This window comes from Papaver somniferum, chromosome 3 (genome assembly GCF_003573695.1).
Source record: "Papaver somniferum cultivar HN1 chromosome 3, ASM357369v1, whole genome shotgun sequence".
NCBI classification, from domain to species: Eukaryota; Viridiplantae; Streptophyta; class Magnoliopsida; order Ranunculales; family Papaveraceae; genus Papaver; species Papaver somniferum.
In genome coordinates, this window is record NC_039360.1 from 86,096,163 (window position 1) to 86,124,018 (window position 27,856).

The 27,856-nt window shown below is 36.6% G+C and overlaps 1 protein-coding gene across 1 annotated transcript; it reads right to left on the bottom strand.

Annotated features, from left to right (window-relative positions):
- Positions 1-2,390: 2,390 nt before the first annotated feature.
- Positions 2,391-8,178, bottom strand: LOC113356724 (probable cellulose synthase A catalytic subunit 5 [UDP-forming]). Its single transcript, XM_026599935.1, has 14 exons — positions 8,092-8,178; positions 7,763-7,955; positions 7,454-7,668; positions 7,143-7,245; positions 6,814-6,988; positions 6,233-6,499; positions 5,798-6,143; positions 5,559-5,696; positions 5,343-5,468; positions 5,035-5,247; positions 4,656-4,938; positions 4,138-4,334; positions 3,680-4,030; positions 2,391-3,566 (listed from the first exon to the last, which is right to left on the bottom strand). Exons 1-14 carry the CDS (start codon positions 8,176-8,178, stop codon positions 2,982-2,984), a joined length of 3,279 nt encoding a protein of 1,092 aa, XP_026455720.1. The 3' UTR covers positions 2,391-2,981.
- Positions 8,179-27,856: the final 19,678 nt, after the last annotated feature.

Below are 27,856 nucleotides of genomic sequence, written 5' to 3' on the forward strand. Positions count from 1 at the left end.
TGGCATTTGTGAAACTTTGTGGTTGAGGCTTCTCCTTAAGGATTTTGGGGTTCCTCTCAAGGATCCTATTACTCTGTATTGTGATAACAAAGCTGCGCGTGATATTGCTCATAATCCTGTTCAGCATGATCGTACTAAACATGTGGAGGTTGACAGGTTCTTCATCAAAGAAAAGCTGGACAACAACATTATTGAGCTGCCACCGGTTCGGTCTGAAGAACAACTTGCAGATATTCTCACACATGGAGTGTCATGCAAAAAATACTTGAGTTTTCTGGACAAGTTGGGCATGTGTGATATCTATGCACCAAGTTGAGGGGGAGTGTTAATATATATCCTTATTTAAGGATAATATATTGTTTCCTAATATGTATGATCTTTGCTTTATCATAATATATTGGGTTATATATATTCATGAGTTGTGTAATCAGAATTGATAAGATTATCATAATAAGAATTATCTTGTTCTTGATCCTATATCTGTAAACACATTATGCATCCGTCCTGTCACTAGAGAGGATGAAAAGGCGAAATCAAAGGGTTAATAGTTTAATAGTGAAAAAAAAAGACTAATTTTTTTTTAAATAACAATAAATAAAAAACACGTATCCATCAGGCTATGCCATTCACCTTCAGCTTCATGATCAGAAGAGTTGGCGGAAGATGTACGACGACGATCCATCTATGTCAGTAAGAAAAAGCACAATAAAAACCAAGGGTTAACAAAGAAACCCTCACATTAAAAGAAGAAAAATATATCAGAACAAATATGGCTGAAACCAAAACTCTTAACCCAGAAACTAAATTCTAAATATGGCTGTATTGAACAAGCGGAAGATATTGAAAGGGAAAAGTCAAAATTTTAAAAAAGTAAATATTCAATGGGGAAGATATTGAACATCGGCACTCTGGTAGTCTGGTGTAAACTTAAAAGTTACACCAACATCTATTTACACCCAACTACAGTAACACTTTTATTTCAACTCCCACATCCATTCCTCCCTTGAATTGACCAAAGCTGTGTCCCAACTGATGTGGCAGCTGAGTAGGCATTATTAATAACACATGGCCATCTGGTTGATTCCAGGAACAAAACCGTGAGACTGAAATTACAAAAAAAAAAAGAATCAGTCTCAGCTCTCGTGACATGCCGGAAGAAACAAAAACTTCTACAGCATTTTCGAAGTTTTAAGATTCCAAAAACTCTGTCGTTAAGCAGAAGAAAAAAAGGTAATCTCAGTCATCACGGCTGTTTTTAATTCCATTATAAAATAAGACAGGAATGAATTAAGCATTTCAGCACATGAATTTTGAATATTCTAAAGCTACTTTCACTGACTTGAAGAGCTCAATTTTTAGTTTGTTAATTATTTAATGATTGGTAATTTAGAAACCCAAAACCTTGGGCTACAGAATTCATTGATCTCAAGAAAAAGGGACCTGAAAAATCTATCAACAAGTCTAGGTTACGTCCAGTCTCAAGATCGGGTCCAGCAGTGTGTGGCCAAGTTGCGGCTTTATTGCTGCCTTGAAGACTCAACTTATACAGACCACACCTACTTGTTCATTTTCATTTGTAAGAAATACTCCCTCCATTCCGATTTACTTGTGGTTCTAGAACTTTTCACGGATATTAAGAAATATCAGAGAATAAAATCTTTTTAATAATACCCATATTAATTCCTACTTAAAGAGTTAAAAAACTAAAACTATCATCTAATTTGGAACATAAAAGATACCAAAAAAAAACAAGTAAAATGGAACGGAGAGAGTAGTATATGAAAATAGAAGAAACAACCACATGGATGGTCTACATTTTGACAAAATTTCAGGATGCACAAAAGTCACAGAAAACAAGATGCCTTTATGACATTAGTTGGTAGTGATGATAATAACGGGTAGTTTTCGCATTCCCCACGTAAAAGGACTGCATCATTTTGCCTTATCCTTCCTTGACGCCTTGTAACTTTGGAGCAGATAAACATACCCTAAAACCCCCAAGTGTCTTTCATTCTAATTCCACTAGTTAAAAAAGCCAGGACAATATGATACAGTATGCTGCTGCATCTACTTATAAAAGACATAATAAAAGACAGACTCGACCATTAGCTGCACACATGACAAAGTGGAAAAGAAGAAAAATGAATTCAGCTTTGGTGTACCAACAATTCAATATATATAGCTCTGTTCTGTTTTTAAATTAACAAATTTACCACAAATACGATCCCAAGAGGAAAAAACCCAACACCTTAGCTTACTGTTAACGTAAAAAAAAAAAAACACTCATTTTACTGGAATGACATCCCCACATTCCCTGGGGATTCAAATCACAGTTTCCCTAGTCTCAGTACCAAAACTATTCTTCTTCTTTTTCATACAACACCCGTTTATATCAAAAGTGCTGTAATTATAAAGTTCTGAAATCTGAACAAGGTATTTCAACAGGGTAATAATAGAGGGTGGAGAATAATATAAAAGCCCTCACCTGACGAAGAAACACCCATATGAGAGTTCTGCTGTTTTTTTGTTGTTACAATGTAGCAAGGCTGAAATAAGCCAAGACTTATTTTTGTGAAGAAATCAAATACAGAGAGATCAACTGAATAATAGTACTAATACATGGACGTGTAACAATGAGGTTGATCCGTGTTCCTCTTCGACGTTTCTCACCCAAACTAATAAAGAATCAAGGAGTACTTCTATAAAAACTGTTCTAATTTATCTCACAAACAATAAACTTCCACACAAACGGAAGACTGTGACTGGCCATGTTGGGTTGATTTACTTTCCCACTAGTACAAACAAGCATCATCTGATTCCGAAACCACCCTCAAAAATGCCAATACAGCCTCTCTTTTTTCTTGCATCTATCTACACATCGCAGAATCCCATCACACCCAACTTTTCTTGTATATATCCATCCTTGTTTTCTTCTATGGTGTGGTGATAGAAACATTCTAAGAATTAATACCTAGGACTTGCTAATTACAGTCCAGGCCACATTCCTCCAATAGAGGTCCATTTGACTTGGCCAAGAATGGATCGATTCTAACCCACAAAAGGGAAAAGATCGAAGCAAGAAGGATAGACCACACAATAATGATGGTGGGCGTCCTGTTTTGCCGACCCAGAAGACCCTTGAGAAAGGGATACAGATGCACAATCACCCAGAAAGCGAAAAACAGCTTACCGAATAGAGGCCCCCATGACTCGTACCCATTATTTATAGCATTTGAGACTCCAGCAACCACTCCAATAATGTTTATTACCAACAATGTAGTCGGTGGAATAAGCAATGTAGTCCACTTGAACGCATATAGCTCTGAGAAATCTTCGTCATCCCCAGCCTTGGACGTGACCGTGAAATTAGTATCAACACCAGCCAACACCTTCAAGAGACCTTGAAAGACTGCAAACAGATGTGCTGAAACACCTCCAATGACCCAAAATTGTTCATTTCTCCACCATTCATCAATACCAACACCAGACCACCTCATTTCCAAGATACCGGTGGCAAAAATACAGATGAAGAGAGACAAAAACCATAAACTTGCAACATTGCTTAGCTGCAGGAGGAAAAGAAAAATGAATATTGTGGCATTACGGATCAACTGGACATCGAAAGATATCGAAAAGAAAACATTAAAGATATCAAATGAGCACTTAGTAAAGACTATACCTCTGGAGTAATAAATTTTCCGGTGAGAAGACACACTGCGGGTAAGGTACAGTATGCCAATAAAGGGAATGATGTCCACGGATATATTGTAGCATTTATGTAAGAAAACCTCTCTAACCATTTAAGACCACCTCCATACCCATACCAAAGTGGACAATGTCTACTCAAGAAAATCTCCACAGAACCAAGGGCCCAGCGAAGAACCTGGTGGAGACGATCAGAAAGATTGATAGGTGCAGATCCTTTAAAGGCTGGCCTTTTAGGGATACAATATATGGATCGCCATCCATGACAATGCATTTTAAAACCCGTCAAGATATCTTCTGTAACGGAACCGTAAATCCATCCAACCTAGTAAAATATAAAACATAAGTAGAGTACTTGAGGAGATATAGAAAGAAACTGAATTGTTTTTGCAGTACTAACTAAAATTTGGCAGCAAATCAAGAGATTCTTACCTCTTTTCCCCAGTCTGTTTTGTCTTCATAACCACAACTTATGACATGTATAGCTTCTTTGAGCAAAGAAGCAGCACTAGCCCTTTTCAGTGAGCCACCATGCTCCATCAATGTGGATGCGACGAACACAGGAGATTGACCAAACTTCTTTTCCAGTTTATGCTCCGACATCAGGGAAGTTTTCTCGCTTTCAATTCCTGCATACAGATTCTTTTGTTAGATGATGCATGACCCACGACAACAGGAGCTGCACGAGTAGTTGAGGTAACAGTGGTGTATCCAAAGAGGAAACACATTGAAGAACTAATTACATACAAGTAGTATATAAGATGCAACTTGAACCGAACGAAAGATGCTAACACTATCAAGGGCGAGAACAAAGTCTTGTATTTGAACACACTAGAACGAGGAGGGGAGCAATAATAATGAAAGGACTGCACTGATGGAATCAGTTGATGTCGAGGAAATTAAAACAGGATAAAGAAATTATTAATTACAAAAAGTGAAGAGATTCTAACCTTCAACACCCTCTTCTATACCCTCCAAAGCAAAGACAGGAGCTCCAGCCTCTGCCTTCTTAGAATTCTTCTTTTTCTTGTCAAATTTGGGTTTATTAAGTGCCTTCTTCTTCTTTCTGCCCGAACATAAACAGCAGCACCACTTCGGCAAGCAGTTGCAGGTCCTTGAAATCGTTTTTTTGGCCTTTGGAGCATCAAAACCATAGAGAGCTTGCCTCCGGAAAAGACAACCAGTTCCAACATAAATAGGTCCTTGAATCCCATCCAAACCTTTCATATTGATCTGAAAATGTAAAACACGTCTTAGTTTCACAACTACAACTAGTAATTTCCAGTAGAAGAAAAAAACAACTCAATCATATGGAGAAATCACGCTTACATCAAAGAAGACGGTGTTTCTATTAGCATATCGATCGTTGCGATCAATACCATCAAACCTCTGTGGGAACTGAACATAGCAAACTTTCTTTCCGACCAATGGATCCATCATAAAGCACATTCCTTCTCTAATAGCCTTACTATTGTTGATGTAGTGATCACAATCCAAATTCAACATATAAGGTGCATTTGTAAGCACAGCAGAAACTCGAACCTGTTCCAAGTCATGTCAACAAGCATTACAAACTATCACCTCGCCAACCCCTGGGAACTAAGTAATACAAAAACAGTTGGGTGACATTCGCTTACCAGGGCATTCATAGCACCAGCCTTCTTGTGATGATTGAACCCAGGTCTTTTTTCTCTGGAAACATAAACAAGGCGTGGTAACTCATTGCCATCAGTGTCCACTCCTCCACTTTGACCTAAAAACACCTGATTTTCAGCACAAACAAGTATTAGGACCAAAATGATGAAGTCTCGGATTATATATTGGGAGAATGAAAAGAGAGAAACGGTGGGTACCTGAATCATTCCTGGATGATCTCTCACATTATTCCCAGGCCATGGGGTGCCGTCCTGCATAGTCCACCCTTCTTCAGGAACCTTTTGAGCCTTAGCAACTAAAGCATTGATTCGAACTTTGAACTCCTCGTATTCCCTCTGCAAGCATTAAAAAAATGGTTATTAACATGTCAAATGTAGCTGAGCAGATAGAAATCCGAAAGGCAAGCTATAGTCTGATTTATCTGTCATTCACTTACCTTCATTGCTCTGCGCTCCTTCACAAATGAGGGCAAAATCTTGTCCTTCAAATAATCTATCTTCAGAGCGAAATAGAATTCTGGGGCACGTGGCTCAATGTTGAACTTCTTACAGAAAGGAACCCACTTTCGGGCAAACTCGGATGTTTCAGATAATGCTTCAAAGGTCAGCATTGCAGCACCATCATCAGAAACATAACAAGAGACCTTGTCAACTGGGTAGTCTACAGCAAGAATAGACAGAACAGTGTTTGCAGTAACTAAAGGCGGCTCTTTCAAAGGATCCACCGTACTGACAAATAGATCGACTTGAGCGAGTTGAGACGGCTGGCCTTCTTTCTCATACCTAAAGACAAAGAAAACGGTGCAGTTGAAATTAAAGTGCTTTAGACCAACCATATACAACAAAAGCACTCGCTTAGGACGACCAATTACCTCAAAGAAAGCCTGTCGAGATAGGTTTCCCTTTCAATGGGGAGCCATTTAGGGAACTGATCCAGAATCCATGAAACAGCAAACCAAATCTCACAAATAACCGATATAAGCCACAATGCAAAAGCATCATTCACAGGATGAGTGACCCGGTAATGAAAGAAAAATCCAACAACGACAAGCCGAATTATAATGATCATTCGATAAGGGTTGATCTGGGCCGATGGTATGGGCAACTTTCTGGACAGCGGTTGACGACCTTCATCCATTCTGATCAATCAAATTTGGAAAGCAGATTACAGTATCAGTATCCACCGGTTATTATTAATTCTAGATAATGCTTATCACCAAAAAAAAAAACTGGATAACGGTCCCAGGGAATGTAGTACATTGACAGAAAGGGTAACAGTTTTCATCGAGTCATAACAAATGAATCCAGCCTTGTGATCACTGCACTCCATCAGTGAAGTATCTAGTGTAATGCAAAGTGTGGTAATTTTGAACAGTGTAGAGTGTATCAGTCAAGCTACTGCAGAATTAATGACACATCCTTTCAGAGAGGAGTACTGAATTTGAGTGCTTACATAGGTAGATCAGGCCCGTCACCATCATTGTCCCAATCCTTGCCCCCATTCTCATTTTTCATCACTTGTAATTTCTCTTGCTTTTGTTTCCAGCTCTCCACTCTCTCCTTCCAAGCAACACTTCCATAACCATAAGCAGCTAAGTCCTTTGAGGGATCCATAGATCTGGGTTGAACTACAAAAGAAAATTACTCCAAATTAACCAAATTATTTACACAATAGAGCTTCACTGGATCACAAGTAAGACAAACTAACCTAAATGCAAAGAACATATTAAAATTATGAACAATTACAACCCAGGAATCGGGGAAACCATCAATAGTAAATACCTGGAAAGCCAGATTCTGAGAAAGGAAGGGGGTGGATCCTCTTTCCACCTCCACCCATGTAAGACGGGACCAAGGCATGATGCTCCGGAGCAATATCGTCAACCTGCAACAACCAAGATAAATTTGTTCTATTAGAAATCCTATATCATGAAGACTAGAATACACAAATCCAACTACTCCACATTGCTACAGTACAAATTCAGTCAACTAAATTGGTTCGTTGACTACCTATAATACCTAAGTCCAGAAGAAAATCCAGTTAGAGTTAACCAAAAGACAGATGTGGGTTATTATTGGAAGTAGTGAAATACCATCTGGCCATTGGTAAGCAGAGGAACTTGAGGCATTGTATGTGCAACTTGAGGCATATCCATATCTCCAGCTCTTCCATAGCTCATATGACCTTGAAGCATAGCTTCAGCAAGATACTGATGCATTTCTTGACTATCCCTCCCCATGAAATTAAACTCATTCTCAATGTCATCAGTTTCCTCTTCATCCTCATCACCAGCAACTCTAGTAGACCCTGGAAATTTTCAACCAATTCTCAATAACCTGTGAAGGAATTCAAAGACCTAAATTCAATGTAGAATAAAAGAAGAGGAACTAACTGTTTTTACCTTTGAGACGTTTAAACCTGGTTTTGCACTGAGGACACACCTGACTTCCTTCTTGTCTTTCATACTCATAACAAGTCCGGCAAACTGGAAAAGCACACTCATTACAAGCCACAAACAGCTCTCCATCTACAGTAAGTCCAACATCATCACCACAAATCTGGCAAATTTGCCCTCTTAATTGATGTATAGGCCGCTGCAAAAAACAAAAGATAACCCAAATCAGGTAAACACTTATTGATCCCCTAAATTTCAATACAAGCTGACCAAATTACTTGAATGCACACTAGCTGAATTACAAAAATTCCATATCAATCTGATAAGACTCTTACATTAGGATCTCCATAACCTTCACGGGGAATTACAACAAGCTCATTTCTATTGTGAGAACCAGCAACTAAACCAGCACTGGCCTCCATTCCTCAGATAGTGTAACCTACTGCCAGAAAACCCCAATTTTGATCCAGATCTGTCAGACCCAGACTGAAAAATGCAATCTTATTTCAGTTCCTAATAATATTATCACCAATTCCTGTGAGATCTGGAAGAATGGAAGCAAATTTTTTACACTCAGTGAGAATTCTCACTCAATTAATTCCACATCTCTCTCTATACTTCTAGGGTATGGATGGGGGGAGAGAGAGTGCTGTTTTGGAGAGAAACCCACCGACCAAAAAAGCCCCCCTTCTTCCTTCTTAATATTCCTTCCTTCTTACCTCAACCAACAATGATCATAATAATAATTAAAAGAAATTCACTCACTTTTTTTCTTTCTTTCTCTTTCAGTAAAAACCTCGAACACCTTCAATGAACCAAAACCAGAACCAAAACCAGAACTAAATAAATTTGGATTTGAATGAATAATAAATTTTAAAACCCTAAATTACAAAACTATTTAATTAAACAACCAGTTGTAGTTGTAGTAGTTGTTGTTGAAAGAAAGGACCTTGTTTCTCTGCAACTTCTCTAATGCCACTCGTTTCTACCTCCTTTATCAACATCTCTCTCCGCCGACACTTCACTAAATGTGTCAAAACCCATTTACTTACTTCTTCTTCTTCTTTCTCTCTCTAATAATAAAGCTAAAGAGATTATTAACCCAGAAGTTTTTGATTCTTAACCCAGATTTTGTTTTTACAGTTTTTCACTGTTGACCAAATAAAAAATCTCCCTTTTTTTTTTCCTTCCGGAAATAAAATAATTGGTTATTATTACAGAAACCCTCAACGACAAAAAGTCATAAATCTAAAAATATTATATCAAAGAAATGAAAAAATGAGAACAAATCAGAGAGATACAGTGAGTAGTAAGTGAGAAGGAAAATAGAAAAGAAAGGAAAAAAAATCGAGAAAAAGGCAGAAAGACAGCTCTGCACATGTGGGTTTCAGCGGTCACATCGCGAAACGGGCAGGTAGCTGCCCGCTATTCACCACCTCATCCCGCCACCTCGCCATTGTCCTTCCCCCGTCCCTACCACCACCACCACAATTACTATCTTTTTCTTGAAACTCTTTTACTGTACTGTATCTGTTTTTAGGTCTCCTCCTCTCAACAAATTGTATGGAGATTTTGTGGAGAAGACTTTATTTCTCTCTGATCATAATAAACAGAACTGTTTTAACTGCGTTAGATTTACTTTTTCTGTAAAAAACAATCAAGATACAGTACAACATCTAGTACTTCACTTCCACGCGTTCTTGTTTTGACGGTTCGATCGGAAAATATCTACAGAAGATCAACCTTTTGTTGGTGTTATTTTACCAAATTAACCTTCGAGTATTTACTGAACTGTCGTTCACATTTTGATCTAGTCAAGTTAGTATTTGGACTTACTCCATCATCAAATCGGCTATTTAAGTTGTCCTGACTGCTAATTACATTTCTCAACAGTACAGCCATTTGATCTAGGGCTGTTCATGGTCGGTTTTGGTTCGGTTTCTAGCCAAACCAAAACCGAAACCAATACTATTGGTTTCTAAAAATCTAAACCAAACCAATCCATTAACAATTGGTTCGGTTTTCAAATGATTCCAGTTGGTTTCGGTTTGTCCCAATGGTTTTTGGTTAACCAATAATTATGTCAAACCAAAAAAAAAATACACAAATTTACAGATAAAAAAATCGTAATTGCCGATAGTATTGGTTTACACAAATATACAGACAAAAAAAAGAAAAAATAATCAAAAATAGTTAAAGCTTACTGTAATTCTAGAGATCAAAAGAAGATATATAATATATCTTAATTTAGTTATTGACAAATAAAAAAGAAAGAAGACGGGAAGAAAAAAATCGAGTAGCAGCAGCTGTAGTTGGGGTGGAGAAGGGAGGCGGCTGAGAGAAGGAGAAAGAGAAAGAGGGAGAGTATCATAATGAAATATTAGATTTAGGGTTTCTATTTATCCTCTAAATCAATGGGTAGAATCTAATACTTTTAAATCGACGATAGAAACTAAGTTTAAAAATTAATCGGTTCCCCAATGGTTTTTGGTTCGGTTTTCAGGTCAAACCAAAACCAAACCAGTAATGTCGGTTTTTCAACTTTTTTTACCAAACCAATCCAAATCTAAATGGTTTAGTTCGGTTTCTTGCTTATTGGTCTGGTTCGGTCGGTTTCCACAGTTAACCGACACCATGTTCAGCCCTAATTTGATCTAAACACGGTTTCTAAAAGTCAACTGTCAAAGGAGGTCAGGTGGAATAATGAAAGAGTTAAAGGGCTATCCACTTGCGGTTGCCATGGAGGATCCAACTATACAAGGTTCCATCCATCACATTAGGTGATACTCCTGTCGATGACCCATCATCTCATGTTTCAAGATAGCCACTGGAAGAAGAGAAAAACAACATGAAAGATTATTAAAAGAAAAACAAAAAACTCCAAAGCTAAAATGAGAAAACAGCTGTCATCGCTTGTGCCACCGACAGATCCTTCACCCACAAATTCTTTGTTCTCAATAGTCAATTCTAGTCAATGAGCATTGTATTGTACTCCCAAATACTGCCCCGCACACTATAGGAAAGTAAAAGTACTCTCCTCCTGCCTGCATCCCACTTTATGCTTCTCTATTAATATTCCTGGCTGGATGTCATTGAGTTCTTTTGTTCCTTCTGAATAGAGTTTCGGTTACACTTGCATTTCATGATGAAATCTATTTTAACAAAAAAAAAGTATATACGAATTAGAATGTCACACTTGCATTTCATAAGACGCTGGATACGTATTGTGAAAGTGCAATGGGATAAAGGCATAAAGCTTTGTAATGTATTGAAAGCAAAATTTGTCGGTAAGAGCTCTAGATTGTTTCGAGTAACTGGTCAATATACACAAAGTAGGGAGGGTGTCGTGGTCATCCTCCCCACCTTATGTCGTCTTTAGAATGTCCACCATATGTCTCATTAGTGCCTTTCCCCGCATGTATTTTCATTTGAATAAATTGATGAATAATGATAACAGAATTGACCAGGGAATTTTCATTTTAATAATAGCAACGTATCCGTAAATCATTTTAGTCACAATATAGAGCAAGAGATGCAGTGCGTATTAAAAACACTCATTCATTTGTAAATTCAGTGAGAGACTAGATGAAATTGTGTTTTTCGAACCGTAAGCGAGTAACTGTAACATAATAAGAGGTTGATGTTTCACCGCTTGAACGAAAAACTACATATGTTGGGCCGCTCTTGATCATTAAATAAGATAAAAATACATAAAAAGAATATATATATATCCTCTCTAGTACGATTCAGGTATAAAATTTTCTTTTTTCCGGCAAGCTCGTATCTGTTCAGACCTGCTTGGATCTTTCAGTAGATTAGATAAAGAGTATTAAGGCTCACCCATATTTTCATTCCAAACCCTAAATTTCATCATGTTTGATTCATCGATTCTCGGCTAACCTATTTACGCTTGATTATTGATTCTATCGATTTGCGGGTCTATTATATGTCTTTATGGACTTGGCTGGGTCCATCAAAAGTATAATTTTTTGTTTGTAAAAAACATTGAACGAATGCCTCCCTTCTGACATTCGACTCCAATATGTACCCCAGTTAAACCATGATCCAAAGACTGCTGCTCACGCTCTGCTCAACTGCTTTTCTACTTTAAATTCATAGCGTATCATTCCAATTGTAACTGATGGATCTTTGGGTATCATATGCCCTAAAATAATAGCCCTTTAAGTACCTTAATAAAAATCATGCTTCAAAAAAAGTGTTCATCCCTCCCTTATATTTCTTTTTATTAAAAAAATCTATGCGGCTAAATATTAGTCGTTTTTCCTTATTTTTTTTGATATTTTAATAATAAAATCAATCAAAGATACACTTTAAAGAGTTTTTAATTGTTTAAAACTATAAAAATACTCGGGTGGCTAATCATCTGGCGCTCAAGGGATTTTCCCCCCAAGTGGCTGAGGTTCAATCTCTTGGTTTCCACTGTCAGCCACTCATTCATATGAAAGAATGTATGAAAGATTTTGGCCGAATGGGTGAGTGTTCCCATTTCATAGTTGCACCTCATCTGGTCTTTTGGTCAAACTCCTTTACTTTGAATGAGTGTAATCATCTCGTAGTCAATTCTCTAAAACCGTTAAGCGTTGCGGTCGTGTGACCTAGCATAAAAAGTCTGCATCCACTTATATTCTCAACGGGGTTTCCTTTTGCGTGTTAGGGAGGATTACACCTTTCTGCCCCATTATGTCAATTTCTATCGGTAACAACTTTGGACTTCCGATTTTTCATGTATATTCTGTGGTGGAACTGCATAATGAAATACTTGTAAGCGTATTTTGTGAATTTAGGTTGCACCTAGCAATACTAGCCAGTGATTCAAGTGTGTTGCATGATGGTATAAGTATAAAGTGCTTGTACATTTACCGCCCAATATTATTAGGAAGCGCTTCACGGTTTATAGTCTAAAATGAGACCAGCATAAATACACAAGTTACGTATTCTGGTTGGGACAGTTAATAAATTTAATGTTGGTATCAATTCTAACTTATGTGATTTTTTTTAGCTCGCATCTCTTTTTTATTTTCTTTATCTTTGTTTTATCCGCTTATATACCTTGTCCTATTATCTCTGCGAAATATTTATATGCCACTTTAAGTATTTTTACAACACCTCCGACTTTAAGCAAAGTCTTGCGGTGCTCTAGTTAAAAAATAATAATTTAGGAAAACTTTGTTATTAGCAATTCTCGCGGTTCCAAAGTATACTTCAAAGTCCAAATCGAACCACTCAAATCTATAGCATTTTCCAGGAAAGTTTAGTACACACTTTGAAATATAATAAATTAATTCTCACTTCATTCTTCCTTAATGGGAAAGGGTCAAAGAGATCGAGTCAACTAAAATAAAGCTGGGTTCATCATTTTATTTCTCTCATGTAAATTAGATAGAGTATGCACTTGTTGTGGATAGAAAACCTAGATGACACCTAGGCCAGTTGGTTGTCTAGACTGGTTCAAAGAATATGGCCAAATTATGCTATCAGAAAGGAAAAAAATGACTTTATGACTTCGTGCTCTTAATAATATGTTTCTACAGTTAAGCGTGCTCGTGCAAGACCAATCAAGTGATGGATGACCTCTTGGGAAGTTGTTGCTGGATGAACGCATTAACTATGTAGGTATAATATCGGTCGAGGGTTGAGTTATTACATTACGTTCTTTCATCAGCAGCCAAAAAATTGCATAAGAGGATATTTAAATCTTTTTGTTTTTGTCTCTTAAAGGATAATGGTTACACAAGTTGAAGTTTAATGGCGACGTTTTATTCACTTACCACGAAATATTGAAGGCTTAAATGAAGTAAAACCACATGTCTCTTGAACATGGGAAGTGATGAAAAATGTGATCTTCATTTTCTAGTTCACAAAATTTGCCTATGGTATCAATCACAATTATTCTTTTGTGGAGCAGGAGTAAGTTGTTTAAATTGGGTATTGATTTGTAAAAAAAGGGTTTTGATATAGTGGGTTCGTCAGATTGTAGCAACATATAATATATGGTCCAAAATTGATTCTAAAGGAACCTATTTCACCAAGTAGTGATAATTTCTCTCTTTTTTAGAATGGCTCATGTAGCTATATTTATGTTAAGTCCAATCGTTCTCCCTGCTAACAGTCAGGCCTGAAGCAGCTTGATACTTACCAAGCAAATCAAATAATGCCCAAAAGCTCTTTATATTTCCCTTGAAAAAGATACGATTCTCATATGCAAAAAAAAAAATGGGTTGGAAAAACACCCTTACACGTCACCATAAGAGGCGTTATACGCATTTTAAACATTTTGGAGATGTTACGACTCAACACATCCTCAATAAAAACAAAGATCAAGATAGAAATAAGATCTCTCTGATGCAACCCCCTATTGATCTTGAAAGACATTCAGGGTTTGAATCCTACGTGGAAATGAAAGAATTCAAAATGAAATGAAAAGAGTTGCGTTAAACTTTACGAGTATGTACGCTGTTCTGTCTTTATATTTATTGTATTATATCCCACCATATCACATTTTATTAAACGACACTGGGTGATAAAATACATCAGGTTCAAAACATAAAGATAATCTGGTGGATAATAATAAAGAAGAAACTAATATGTCAAATTATTCAGGATCCGGTGATAGCAAAGAGCTGGTGATACTAGTTGGTTAGAGTAGGTAACAAGAAACAATAATCCGATTAGTGTCCACATACGAGGATCATGTCTTTTATCTTTCAGCATTTACGGACTTCCGTGATAAAATCTAGCATGCTAGTATCTTATATTTTCCTGAGCTTTATTTTGCTAAAAGCCTAATGTTTTTGCCAACAATTATCAAGAATGAAGAAAGTCGTTGTTGTATGCTGAAACCTTGAACCAAAAATGTTCATTATAGGCACTAAGGGGTGTATCTCGGATATGTCCAAAAAGTTTGGCGTTATGGAGTGTCTAGGGAATTTTCGGCATATCTCGTGACACTCCATAATCCACAACTTTTTGGGTTTGTCTGTAATTGGAGTCCCCAACTAGTGTTTATGATGAGTATTTTTGCTCTTTCGCTTAGCTATATCTAAATATGTAATTTTATAGTAGAATTTCCTCATAGACGAATGCTAAAAGATAAGCCTACACAAAAGAAAAAGAACAAATTTACCCTCTACCAGAATATAACTTTTAGGTTTACCAGATCCTTCTTAATCAAATGTCTTTTGAAGATGAGCATCAAGTCGGGGCTTTTGTGAACATGAAAGCCATGAAGAAAGAAAAAGAAAGAGAACCTCACAAAAAATACTCATCATAGGCACTAGTGAGGGGGGCCTCATTTCAAACAATCCCAAAAAGTTATGTCATTATGGAGTATCCCAGGGTACACCGAAATTTCTCGGGAAACTCCATACCGACTCGTTTTTTTGGGCTTGTCTGAAATGGTGCCCCCCATTAGTGCCTATAACGAGTATTTTATTAGCCACTGAAAGTGGTGTCAAGACTTCTAGTCATCAAGATTAATCACACCTATAACCCTAACTTGGATCTTTGTTGGTTTAGTCCTTGAGCACTTCACGTTTGAAGACGATATTTGCAAGATTGGACAGAAGAAGCAACAGTTTTAGAAATAATAAATGAGGCAAGCACCTACCGCTAGAATCTCTTGTAATATTGATAATAAGGTGGTCTTTAATTCTTTGTCCAATGAAGTCTACTTTATTATATATTGCTCAAATAAATCAGAAAAACGACGTTATTTATGACAAAACATATGCTCCATCCGGCAGCACGACTGCTATTAAGGGTTGGATATTGATGGTTGGATCAATGATGCTTATTAGGATTGAAAGTATAGTGGATTTAGGTACCTTATTAAGATTGATGCCGGAATATCACTTCAAGTACGAACATTTATCTTTTTTCTTTTCTCGCTTAAAAAGAGCTATCACATACACACAATCCACACAATCTGGTGGATGGTGTAATAAGAAAGAGTAAGGGTGCAAAATACTAACTTTCTTCCCTTCATATCCTTACTTGCTCACATCTTTCTGGCTTCCCTCAAATACCTGCCAAATATCCGATTTTAGCTATAACTTACACGATTCTAACTCCAAAGTACGATTCACAAATTTGATTCAATTTCTCTTGTTCATTAACCTGAATCGAACTTATAACTGATGAACCAAGAAAATGTGATCATATTCCGCAGTGCGATGTATGGGTTAAAAAGAAAGGCCTGCCAATCATTATGCACTGTAACACGTTAGTACAACTTATGTTCAATGAAAGGTTTCTGACTACCCATCCTCCAAACCAAACACCATTAGATGCTCATTCGATCAATATCTATTGGTTCAATCTTATGTAATCACGTTAGTATATATACATTTTCTCTTTAGACCACGTCGATACTTTACCGATACATATGGGTTTTTTTATCCGTTTTTATTCCTAAGTGGTATCACTTTGAATGTTTCTAATTTTCAATCTTGCTTAATTAATTTGATACAGAAGGTAACTGTTTACCCAGGAATTACGACAATTCTTGCTTATCATAATTCTATCGAATCTCTTTCCAAGGCCTTGCTGAGTTGTGTGTTAGTTGAATGTCTAAAAAGTTAACTATAAATTTTATAACGTGGTCTGCAAATAAAATTCTTTTTTACGCATTTCGGTATGACCCTTGGCCTGTATGCAGCTGAACATATGAGAGTAAGCCCGATAAGATGAATTAGGGAACCAAGTATTCATCCTATAGAGAAGCGTAAGGAAAGACCAACTACTAGGTATAAGAATTACCTTGGCACATCCTTAAGTTCAAGCTATTACCTTTGGCTCGTTGTCTGATATATTTTTTTCGGTGGACTGATGACACGGGTAAAATTCCCGCTAGGGAGTACCTTAAGAAAAGATACTCATCATAGGCATTAGTGACGAGGTCGCATTTCATACAAGCCCAAAAAGTTGTATTATTATGGTGTGTCCCAAGAATTTCCAGCATATCTGTGGACACTCCGTAAAGACACAACTTTTTTGAGTTTGTCTGAAATGCCCCCCTCACTGGTGCCTATTGATGATTAGTTTGTACCTTTCCATGTATAACAATGCAAAATCCAGAATAGTCTGTGTAAATGTTGTGCATAAATCCCTGACGTTGAGAATATTCCTGAATTAATTGATGAACTCTCGTCTCGAAGCAAAACTACTTCACCTTCTCATAGATTACCTTCTTTCTAACTTCCAAAATTCAGCTCGCACTACCAAATCACGGAAAAACCGACACTTTTTGGCGAATGTCCTTATTCCATAAAAACATTTTGAAAATATTTCAATACCTGGGATAGTCATGGTGCCAAATTAAATCTTTTTTCAGAGTTTTATTGACGACCGATCTGATAAAAATTTCATCTAATATAATCGATCTGTACCTATGTCAGACGATCCAATGCGAGTCTAACCTTTACGACATGTTAATTCATATTCGATCCAAATAACCTATTTTTATGTCGGACAATTTATAAACCATGTCTCCTATTGGAGAAATTTATTATTTTTTTGCCCTTTGAATACTTATGCCTCTCTGTTTTTTAGGCGAGGCCAAATATTTTCACATAGATTGTAGAATTGAACTAAAAAATTACATGGCAGGCAAGCGATCAACAAGCTGCGTCGTAAGCCCTTTTCGAATTGCAAAATCTATCCTCTTAAAAAAAAAATCTCTCCAACACACAGATTAGTGATTTTCTTTGGAAAATATACTTTTCCTTAGATGGTTTCAATAGTTCCCATCTAATTACCTACCCTATAAATTGGGTCCCTAGACTGTACTTCCAGAGATTTTCCGGTAGACCCTATTCAGATCGTATAACTTAACTGAGAACCTTTGCAACCCTAGCTTAAATGAGCGTGCATGTTTGGTAGTTCTCGGGGTAGACAACCATAATCTCGCCTTAAATGCCAGTAAGATAGACGCTGGACTGTTTTCTTGTTGTTATAATGAGACAAACATATAAAGCTCGTCAGAGAAGTTTCCTTACGGTGTGATAGAAGTGTAAGAAAATCTCTAACTGCAAAATCCGAAATTTATAAATGGAGACTCAGTCGTGGGATCTCAAAAACTGTGTGCACCGACAGACATCGACATTCTTAAAAGTTTTGATACGTCATTGAAAACTGAAAATATATATGTGAACGATGATGATTCCCTCAAAAGCATATACTTGCCGGTGGGGATCCGGGACGGGGTAGGAAACAGAAATATTCCGCTTCAGAAAGTGTGGAGACATCCAGAATTCTGATGAAGCCACAAGTACTCACATTTTAATCAGTTAAAGTTCCAAATTTAAATTAACTTTAAGTAGACCTTTCATTAAGATTGTTATTAAACACTGATGAAAACTTTAACTCACACTTTATTGATAACGGTGGAAGTACAGCGACTTAAAAATGACAGTCATTATTGATATAAAGTTTCCCCAACTGCATTGATTTATCATCTGCGACTGCAAAGTAATGAAAGTAACACGCCATCGAGCAACATTTTATATGTTGGTCTTAAGCTTTGAAATCTCAAGTACAAAGATGCCTTGCCAAGCCTTGGAATAGCTCCTCTGTTTTGCTATATAAGTTACTTCCGCGGAATCTCCAGAAGCACAACGGTCCTTGTTCAAGTGTATATAAATGGCAATACGCGTGCATCATTTGCAGGATATCATCGAACAGGAAATCAGATTAATGGGACCAAGAATATTATCTTTTTGCCATTCCTTTTCAATGTTTTTGCAGCCCGCAATACGTTTTATCTAATTGTAGTGCATCTTACTGACCGATTAAATCGAAAAAAAACTAGCTTTTTGTTTTTGCTTTTTGTTTGTTTTTAGTAAGGTTCGGTCGTTTGGTAAAGTGATGCAAGATGGAAAACAAATCATATTTTAATCTCAAAATTTTAGTTCTAGAATCTTATACAATTATTGAGTTTGATGATTAACATGTCATTAAACAAATAACGAAATGGGCTAACTAATAAAACAAATATGTTGCTCAATCGCAATCGATCTTATCATATATAATTGACATATTTTTTTAAATTATTTTTGTATCGAATTATTGTTGTCTATCAAAATCAAAATTCTGGAATGTAACGAAATTATATCCAGTGACAATGAATGTGTACACATGCGTTAGAATATCAAATGGGTGTTTTGAAGTAGACAGGTAGTTCACTAGCTGTTTGTGTACATGAATAACAGTGACTCGTGACTTTCTCTACAAGTTCAGTTAGGAATTAACTTGAATGAGGTTAACCAAATTAGTTAAGAGGATGGGAATCGCATAAACTGTCGGTTCTACAGATCATTACGTACAAATTAAAGTGCAAAAGACTTCTTTTTTTCTTGTACAATTTGCGTACATAAATTTGGCAAAAAAAATGTTTTTATCAATTTCAACTTTTCAATGGATACTTTGGTGGTGGAACAGCGATTTCAGGATTCCATGTCAAAAATACTACTAGTACGAACTACGAAGTAGACTTCTGGTGCGTGGTTCAAATGGTACCTTGCATGTCTTTGGTGTCCACCGTCTATCACTACAACATTATTATACGCTTCAAAAAGTTGCATGGCTGCTACTTTAACTGAAAGTTGGAAGGGTGAAAACCTAAGGAAATTTAGTTGGTCACTCAAAAGTGATACTTATATATAGTGCGATAATGAAGAGCAATTCAAGAAGTTAATATCTATGCGTCTCATTGCTAGGTGTGGCCATTACGGGTATATCATAGTTGGTTTATGCCTAATTAGAGGTCTTCCTCAATGTGAAATCATCATGAAGGTAATAAGTAGTTAACCAACGAACCAAGAGAAAGAAGACACGATGAAAACAAAAGTTGTCAAAAAGAGAGGCAATCCCCAAACCAATCTAACCTCGTTTTGAAGCGTTCTTGCCACAAAAAATTGAAGCTATAGCCTAAATGACTCCGTGTTCGCACATGTCTATCTTATTCTTATAATCATTAATCAGCAGTGTCTTTCAACTTCAATCCTTAAATTACCTTGAAATACACATGTACATCGGTACATGTGCCATTCTTAGAAAAAACAAGAGGCAAAAACCTTGCAAAATATAAAAGCTATCTGTCGTGTACCCGCTATGTCGAGAAGAGGGTGTCCTTATCCCGTTCAGTGTTACCGTTAGTATTAGGTTTATTGGCAGTAATTAGCTGGGTAATGGGCGTGCTTATCAATTGTAAGGGATGGGTTAGATTTAGCCATGTGTTGGCGTTGTAACCTTTGGATCTATTCAGTAGTGTCGAGCCTTGTAAGCTCAGAGTCTGTAATGAAACTCTTAAGAAATGTTAATATAAATTAATCGTTCAATCGATTTCATGGCTGGTTCTTCTGAACTAGATGGCTCGGATATTCGGATCAGATATGTTACCGTTATTGTTGATGGAAACCCTGTTGTTGTACATCCAGGTACACAACAATTGGTATCAGTTTCGTTTCGATCTTGGGATTATTGGTATCTAGTTAGGGCAAAAAATGAAGCCTATAACCATTATCTTGATCTGCAGACACAATATCGACATCTATCCAACGTTGTATCTTCATGGAGTAGAAATTACCAACTTCGGAGATTAGATAACGAAATCTCCTGGGCAAGGGTCAGCTGGCAATCCATTCAGGTACCACCATTCGAAGAACAATTCGTTAATAAAGCTTGGATTACGACAGCTACGAAGAAGGAGGAAGAGGTTTTCATTGTGGATTCGGTACCTAAATTGAGTCAAGACTCTTCAACAGTGAAAGAATCTAGGGTTACAGAGGCAAAAAATACTGACGAGATAGTTGTAGCTGACGAATTACCTGCTGATTCTGATGAGTTGACTCCATCGATTGAAGAAAAAAAAGATTCAACCACTGTCGTAGTCAAATCAATTCCTTCCCCTGTCACTGAAGTAGGTGATTCTTCCAATTTAGAGTTGCTTTCTTCTCCCAATTTCGGGTTAATTCCCTAATATTTCTTTCATAAGAAGAATAATCTGTCCGTTGATGAGAATTCTCAGTATGAGAAAATGGTGACAACTGATGTTATTGAAGTCCTCAACAAATTTCTAGGTATGGGTTGTTTCCATTTCAAAATCGATGATTCTCGATTGCTATTCGATAGAGGTAAATGTGCTGGTAACTTGATTCTTCAATTACTTCTTAGCTTTGGGTATAAATCATATTTTTCATCTATGCAATCATTTCATCTCTTATGTGTTAATGATACTGAAGTTTATGATGAGAGGCAGTTGTTTGTTAAAATGCCAGATATGAATATAATCTTTCTACTTGTTTTGGCATGGATGGTTAAATATGGAGAGGCACTGGAATTCTTGGGTACGCTGTGTAATGATTTGCGGTTTACAAATTTGTTTCCTTGTTTATGTATTGATGATGTTGCAATTCTAGATGAGAGGAAGTCGTTTGTACAAATGACTGAGAGAGGTGGATTTTTGTTACTCTTAATTGCTAGAGTAGTTGCTATTGAGATGGCTTGTCAGTTGGTGTTTCAAAGGGTTGAGATGTGGAGAGCAGAAAAAAAATTCTTGCAGCTCAAATGTGCATTGCTTGAGGTGATTCCAATGGGGGTATATGAATGTCACAGTCCTCATTTGTGTTACAGATATACGGTAAAAATGGTGACGTTGATACCAGTGGTTATCCGTTCATGAGTATGCCGCATTATAACCAAGAATTTTACTCGCACTGTTGGCTGAATACTAACACATGATTGTTGTGCAGCAAGCTTATGAGTAGGGGTAGTGCTTCTATGTTTAATGCTCTAACCGTTTGGATGTCAGCTACAAGTGGTGCTTGTTTGTCTCGACTACTTGTTGTATCCCTACAACAATTTAACAAGCAGAGATGGATATAATGGTGAAGAATCACCTCTTGAATCAAGGATTCAAGCCAAAATATGTGCCAGAGGCGCAACCAAATAACATTTCATAAAAACAGAATTCAGGTCTTGCTCGTGGTAATTAAGATTCCACACAAGTTGGTCAGGTCAGAGTACTTGAGATGGAAGTTCAGATTCTATTACCAACCACTTATGAAGATTATACCGTTCCTTAGAAGTTGTTTCCAGTTATTAAGCAGGGGTCTCTTTTTTCAATATCTCTTACATGCATCTGTCATTTATGGAGCTCTCACTGTCATCCGAAAGGCTGAAAGGGGATATCTTCAGTTGGAGCTCACATGTTTAGCCATGAGTCCTGCTAGTAGTGTTACTTCTATCTGTGTTTATCAAGCTGTGAATTTTGAAGATTATGCACATTTTTACTGTTGGGATCATGACATAGCCAAGATCAGTGTGCTGAGGGGATTTCTGTGTTGCGCTACTACCTTGTGCTGCCACCTAATGTCGTGTACCCGCTATGTCGAGAAGAGGGCTTGGAAACTCAGTTCTCATCCTTGAGGACAAGGATGTTTTCAAGGAGTGGGGAATGTCGTGTACCCACTATGTCGAGACGAGGGTGTCCTTATCCCATTCAGTGTTACCGTTAGTATTAGGCTTATTGGCAGTAATTAGCTGGGTAATGGGTGTGCTTATCGATTGTAAGGGATGGGTTAGATTTAGCCATGTGTTGGCATTGTAACCGTTGGATATATTCAGTAGTGTCGAGCCTTATAAGCTCAGAGTCTGTAATGAAACTCTTAAGAAATGTTAATCTAAATTAATCGTTCAATCAATTTCATGGCTGGTTCTTCTGAACTAGATGGCTCGGATCTTCGGATCAGAGATGTTACCGTTATTGTTGATGGAAACCCTGTTGTTGTACATCCAGGTACACAACACTATCATTCAGGAGCGTGGTTTTTAAAAGCGTACACTTCGCTTCAATTTTTTTCAGAAACGCTCTGAAGCACACCTATGAAGCATTCTGACTATGAAGCATGTAATCAATGACTTTGACTAAATCCAAAAGAGAAAATTGGTCAAACTTGAAAAAATAATGTTCTAAAAATTAAAAAAAAATGGTGAAAATTCAAACCTACCACCTCTTGTGTCGTATGTGAATGTTCAACCACTGTTCTACATGGTTATTTAGGATAATATTTGGCTACATTTTATATTTATAAATATTTTCATACTTATTTACAATATATTAAATTTTATAATTTACGATTCACCGCCAATCATGAAGCGACGCTTCATGCTTCAACCTACGCATCGCTTCTTAAAAATAGAAAACGAGTCACGCTCCGCTTCACGCTTTCAATACCTTGTTCGGGAGTATCATTCCCATAACTCAACAAGGAAATTGTAAAAGAGCAAGAATAGCTAGTAGGACTATTATCGGTTTGACTTTGTAATAGGCCTAAAAGGAGGTAAGGTTTTTGCCATGCCATGAAAGAAAGTGTCATTTTTATGGCAAATGCCAGCTAAAGTAACAACAACAATATTTATTTTCAGGTCTTATTTTTTAATATATATAGAAAAACTAAGACAAACCTAAAAGGAGTATACACTAGAGTTAGTGGTATAGAGTCTGCTACTACTCCTCTAATTAGAGTTTTATAATTCATAGCTAAATTGAAAGATTTCAAGTTCTCAGTTCTATGAATAGTTTTAAGGCCAACTAAAAAAATAAATAAACGATGCCGTTTATTCCTTCTTCTTCATCATTTTCTCTTCTAATCCTTTCATGATATCTGAGTTGGAACCTTCCTTGGACAACATCATGATCCATCATGGTAAATCGAACTAGAATCTTCATTGTTTCAGCCTGAACTTCAATATTGGTGTGTTGCATTTCCTTGGCTCAGCATAAGGCTAGATCAACTCCTCATGTTGCTCCTCCCTCTCCATAGTGTCCTAGATTTCCTCTGGTTCCAATTATGTTTCCTGCAAAGTCAATAGCAGTTAGAGCAGTATAAAAATATAGGGACTCTGGGTTTTGGAGGGTGCAGATCTTTATAACTACTCCAGAGTCCACTCTCTGAAGGGTATAAATCAGTATCAACAACAGTGTTGTCCTCAGATTCAGAATGAGAAAGGACATTATTGAGGAAGTAGTCCTGCAAGTGATGGATTATGTTGTAAGATGTTTTTTGATGCTCTGAGTAGTGTACTTAGCATTAGGCTCAGTGTGATTGAAAATAAAGTCACACCTAGCCTTCCAGATGTACCCGCAAGTAGTACCAAGAGTAGAGGGTTGGTATTTCCTAAAGTGAACTAAGAATTGAGCCAATCAAGGAAATTTGTTGTGAAATCAAATGTGCCATGATTTGATCCAAAAGGCTGGTGCCAAATAGAGATAATAGCAAGGCAGTTCAAAAACATATGTGTCATGGTTTTCTCCCCATTATTGTACAACTTGCACATGGGATCAATGTAGTGAAGAATGCTGGCTGTTTTAGCATTTATAGGGAGGATTTCATGGGCACATATCCATATGAATATCTACATTATGGGAGCTATATCCGTTTCCCAAATTTAATTCCAATTACTGGTACATACATCATCCCAATTTAAAGTGTCCATCTTAGCTTTGTACAGAGATTTCACAGTGAATTTTGAGGATTTAGAATAACCCTTAAACAACCTATAACAAGAGTAACTTCGGGGACCTCATATATGTATTCAACTTGCAAATAATGATGGTAGATGTGGGAGAATCTTCCATATTTTTCTTTTTCGTAGTTGTTTTTGATATTCTAAGGATGTTTATCTTCTCAGCTTCAAATTCAACTTTCCCTTGCCTAACAGAAAGTGAAATCTGCTCTTTGTTGCACTCCAATATAGGCCCTGTAAAAGTAATACTAATTAGTCTGATAGATAACACAATTGAGCAAAAAATATAATGAAATTATTTATTCTGAGACTAAGTTGATCATTATGTTGCACAAGGATATCCTTTTCCTCCTCAAGAGGTAAGTATAATTCCTAAATGTTGTACAAATTTTTGAAAATGTGATTCTTGTTACGGTGGTCCTAGTTATAAGAACATAAGTTTTTTTTATGCTCTTAGCAATTTGTTAAGAATTGCAGACAGTTTTCCAGAATATAAGATGACACCTGGTTTTCCAGATGTGCATTAAATACAAGTACAACAGGTCTCCCCATCTTCTCTCCTACTGCCATTATTGAACCAAGAATTAACTAGTCATAGAAATTATTGGTATTTCCAAACGGATTGCTTTCACAATTTGAATATATTCTCAAACAAAATATGGCTTAAGAATAGTCATGAAGATATGAGTCACGTCTTCCTCCCAATTTTGAAAAGACTTACGCATATGGTAAATATGTAGAAGGGATGCTGGAAAAGGGAGAACTCCATGAACACATATCAAGATGAACAATTTGATGGGTGGGGAGTTATTCGTCATTCATATTTGGTTATAGTTGGTGGTGTACTCATGTATTTGTGTGTCATTGACCTGAGTTAGTATTTTTCAGGTTGTTTAATTGGTGGATGCCTTTATCTATTTATTTTCCAGCTTTAGTATTTTTCCCAATCTGTTGGAGGATTTGAGTTGACGACTAGATAATTGCCAGGCGTCGCCTAATCATTTAATTAGGTCCCCGGATTTGGCAGTGTTATCAAGGTTTAAGAAAGAAACTTCTTCTTTCATCAATTATCAAATTAACGAGTATTACTTAGGATGTTTTTGCATAGTTGCTTTCTTCTTCCATTTTTAGTATGTTAATTGTAGTGAGTTCAGTACAATTGGAATCAGAGCAGTTTTTATCCTGATTTTGTCATGAGTGGATCTGGTAATCCCACAGTTAAAGACGTTAAGGAAAACTTTCTCAACTTTAAAGATCATATCTCTAAACAAGTAAAGAATCTGGATGCGCAGACTAAACTGATATTAACAAGGGAAGAGTTCTTATAATATATGGATCATCATTTTAACATGTGTTATAACAATCAAGAAGAACCATGAGGGGGTGGATCTCATTAGAGGGATTTTCTTTCAATGGAGAGGGTAGCACCATGCTTCATCCAAATTCTAGTGTCCGAGATTTCAACAATCCTCATCGTATGCCTAAACTTCATTTTTCGATATTGATGATAAAAATCCTAAGGAATGGATTCAAAAATGCGATCAATATTTTCATCTTACGAAACTCAAAAGGTCATCATGGCCGCCATGTATTTGGAGGGTAAGGTTGATAAACGGTTAACAAATGTTTTGAGTTAGCTGAACAAGCATATTTTAGATTTGAAAATCCTGCTCGTGATAATATTTTGGGTATCTTTAATAAATTGTCTCATATTACAACTGTGGATGAATATTTTGAGCAATTTGAGGATCTCAAAGCTTTTTCGGTTAACCAGTATTCCTTCTTAATTGAGCATTACTTTGTGTTGAATTTTATTGAAGGTCTGAAGGTGTAAAAAACACTCAGTTCTCATGTTTCAACCCACTAATCTTATGCAAGCTTTTTCCCTTGCTAGAATGCATGAAAAGACATTGAATAACCAGCAGAAAGATGTTAAATCAATCTCAAAACATTTTTCACACTCTTTATCTTCTACATTCAACCAACCACAATTCCCCCTAAACCACTATCAGTGCTACCACCTAGTCAAAAACTCCATCCCCATAGTTCTCCCAAAACCAATCCCACCCTCCCTCCTATTAAAAGAGTTACTTAGGAACGAATAAGAGTTAGAAACAAGAAGGGATTGTATTACAATTGTGGTGATGTCTATAAACCTGGCCACATCTGCAAGAAGCAATAATTGTTTTGGATAATAGCTGAGGAAACATGGGAGGATGTTCAAGAGGATGAGGAAGTCATCAATGATGAATTCGTTGATTCTCCAGTGGATGTGACATGGAGATCTCTTTGCGCACCCTTACTGGTCATATTAGTAATGACATTATTCGCAGATCTATTTTTCTTAACAAGCATGATATTTCTATCCTTACTGACAATAGTTTTTGGACTGTATCTTAGATAAGTCTGTGAATTGCGTGATATAACCCACTATTTTTTTATTAGTTACTATTGCAAATGGTGAAAATGCAATGAGTTCTGGTTCGTGTGCTGCTCTTAAGTGGAAGATGCAAGGTTATGATTTTCTTTGAAGATCTTAGGTTATTTCCCTTAGGTGGTTGCTACATGGTTTTGGATGCTGATTGGATAAGGAAGCTTGGGGATGTCTTATTGAATTTATCCAAATTGAACATTACCTTCAATCATCATGGCATGAAAATCATTCTTGTTAGAGCTCAATGTAAAACTTCTCTTATGAGTGGCAATGTTGTGGTTGATTTCTTCAAAAATTACTCACATGGAGTTGTGGGTCACTTGTTCTCCATTTTTGCACCTTGTTCACCCATAGATATTTTTGTGGTTATTTCTGACCTTCTCATTCTTATTCTGATATTTTTAATATCCCATTCATACTACCACCTCAAAGATCCTTGGATTACACTAGTCCTCTCAAACCCAATAGCGCACCACCAAACATGAGACCATATAAGTGCCCTTATATCCAAGAAAAACTAGTTCGATAAATGTTGTCTTCTGGCATTATACAAACATCCCGGCCACAGTCATTTTGCTTCTTCAATTTTGTAAGTAAAGGAGAAAGAAAACACATGGAGATTCCGTGTTGACGATAGGAAACTCAATAACATCACTATCTGATTAATGATTTAATGGGGGTTGTAGTAATGAAGGTTCGAACTCTAAGACTTGTGAAGGTGAAGGATTTTTAGATTTATAAAAATTACATACAAAAATATTGACAAATTGGTAGAGAGGTATTGGGACTAATGATTTGGCCAATCTTCATAACATAGGGCTCAATGATTTATTCTCAACAATAATCGCTCAAAACATATATGGACTCTTATTTTGCCAAAGTAGATTCTCAAAACATTGATTGTAAATGTTAAGCATGGAACATCAAATCACCTAAGCTAAGCATGACCCATCTAATCAAATAACACCCAATTTAATCAAATCATATTTCAATTACTTTTTAATGCAAAAGTCTTAAAAAGAATTAATAAAATTACCCATGTAGAAGCTCGGCCTCCTCCGTCGTCCCAGTGTTGGGGTTTAACTCATCATAGTAAAAATGCTCTCAAAATAATTTATTAT

Coding starts and splice junctions, on each gene's coding strand:
- LOC113356724 (XM_026599935.1), bottom strand. CDS start 8,178: ATGGAGGCCAGTGCTGGTTTAGTTGCTGGTTCTCACAATAGAAATGAG. Junction 6,144..6,232: donor CTCGACAGGCTTTCTTTGAG/GTAATTGGTCGT, acceptor CTTTGTCTTTAG/GTATGAGAAAGAAGGCCAGC. Junction 3,567..3,679: donor GAAAATTTATTACTCCAGAG/GTATAGTCTTTA, acceptor TTCCTCCTGCAG/CTAAGCAATGTTGCAAGTTT.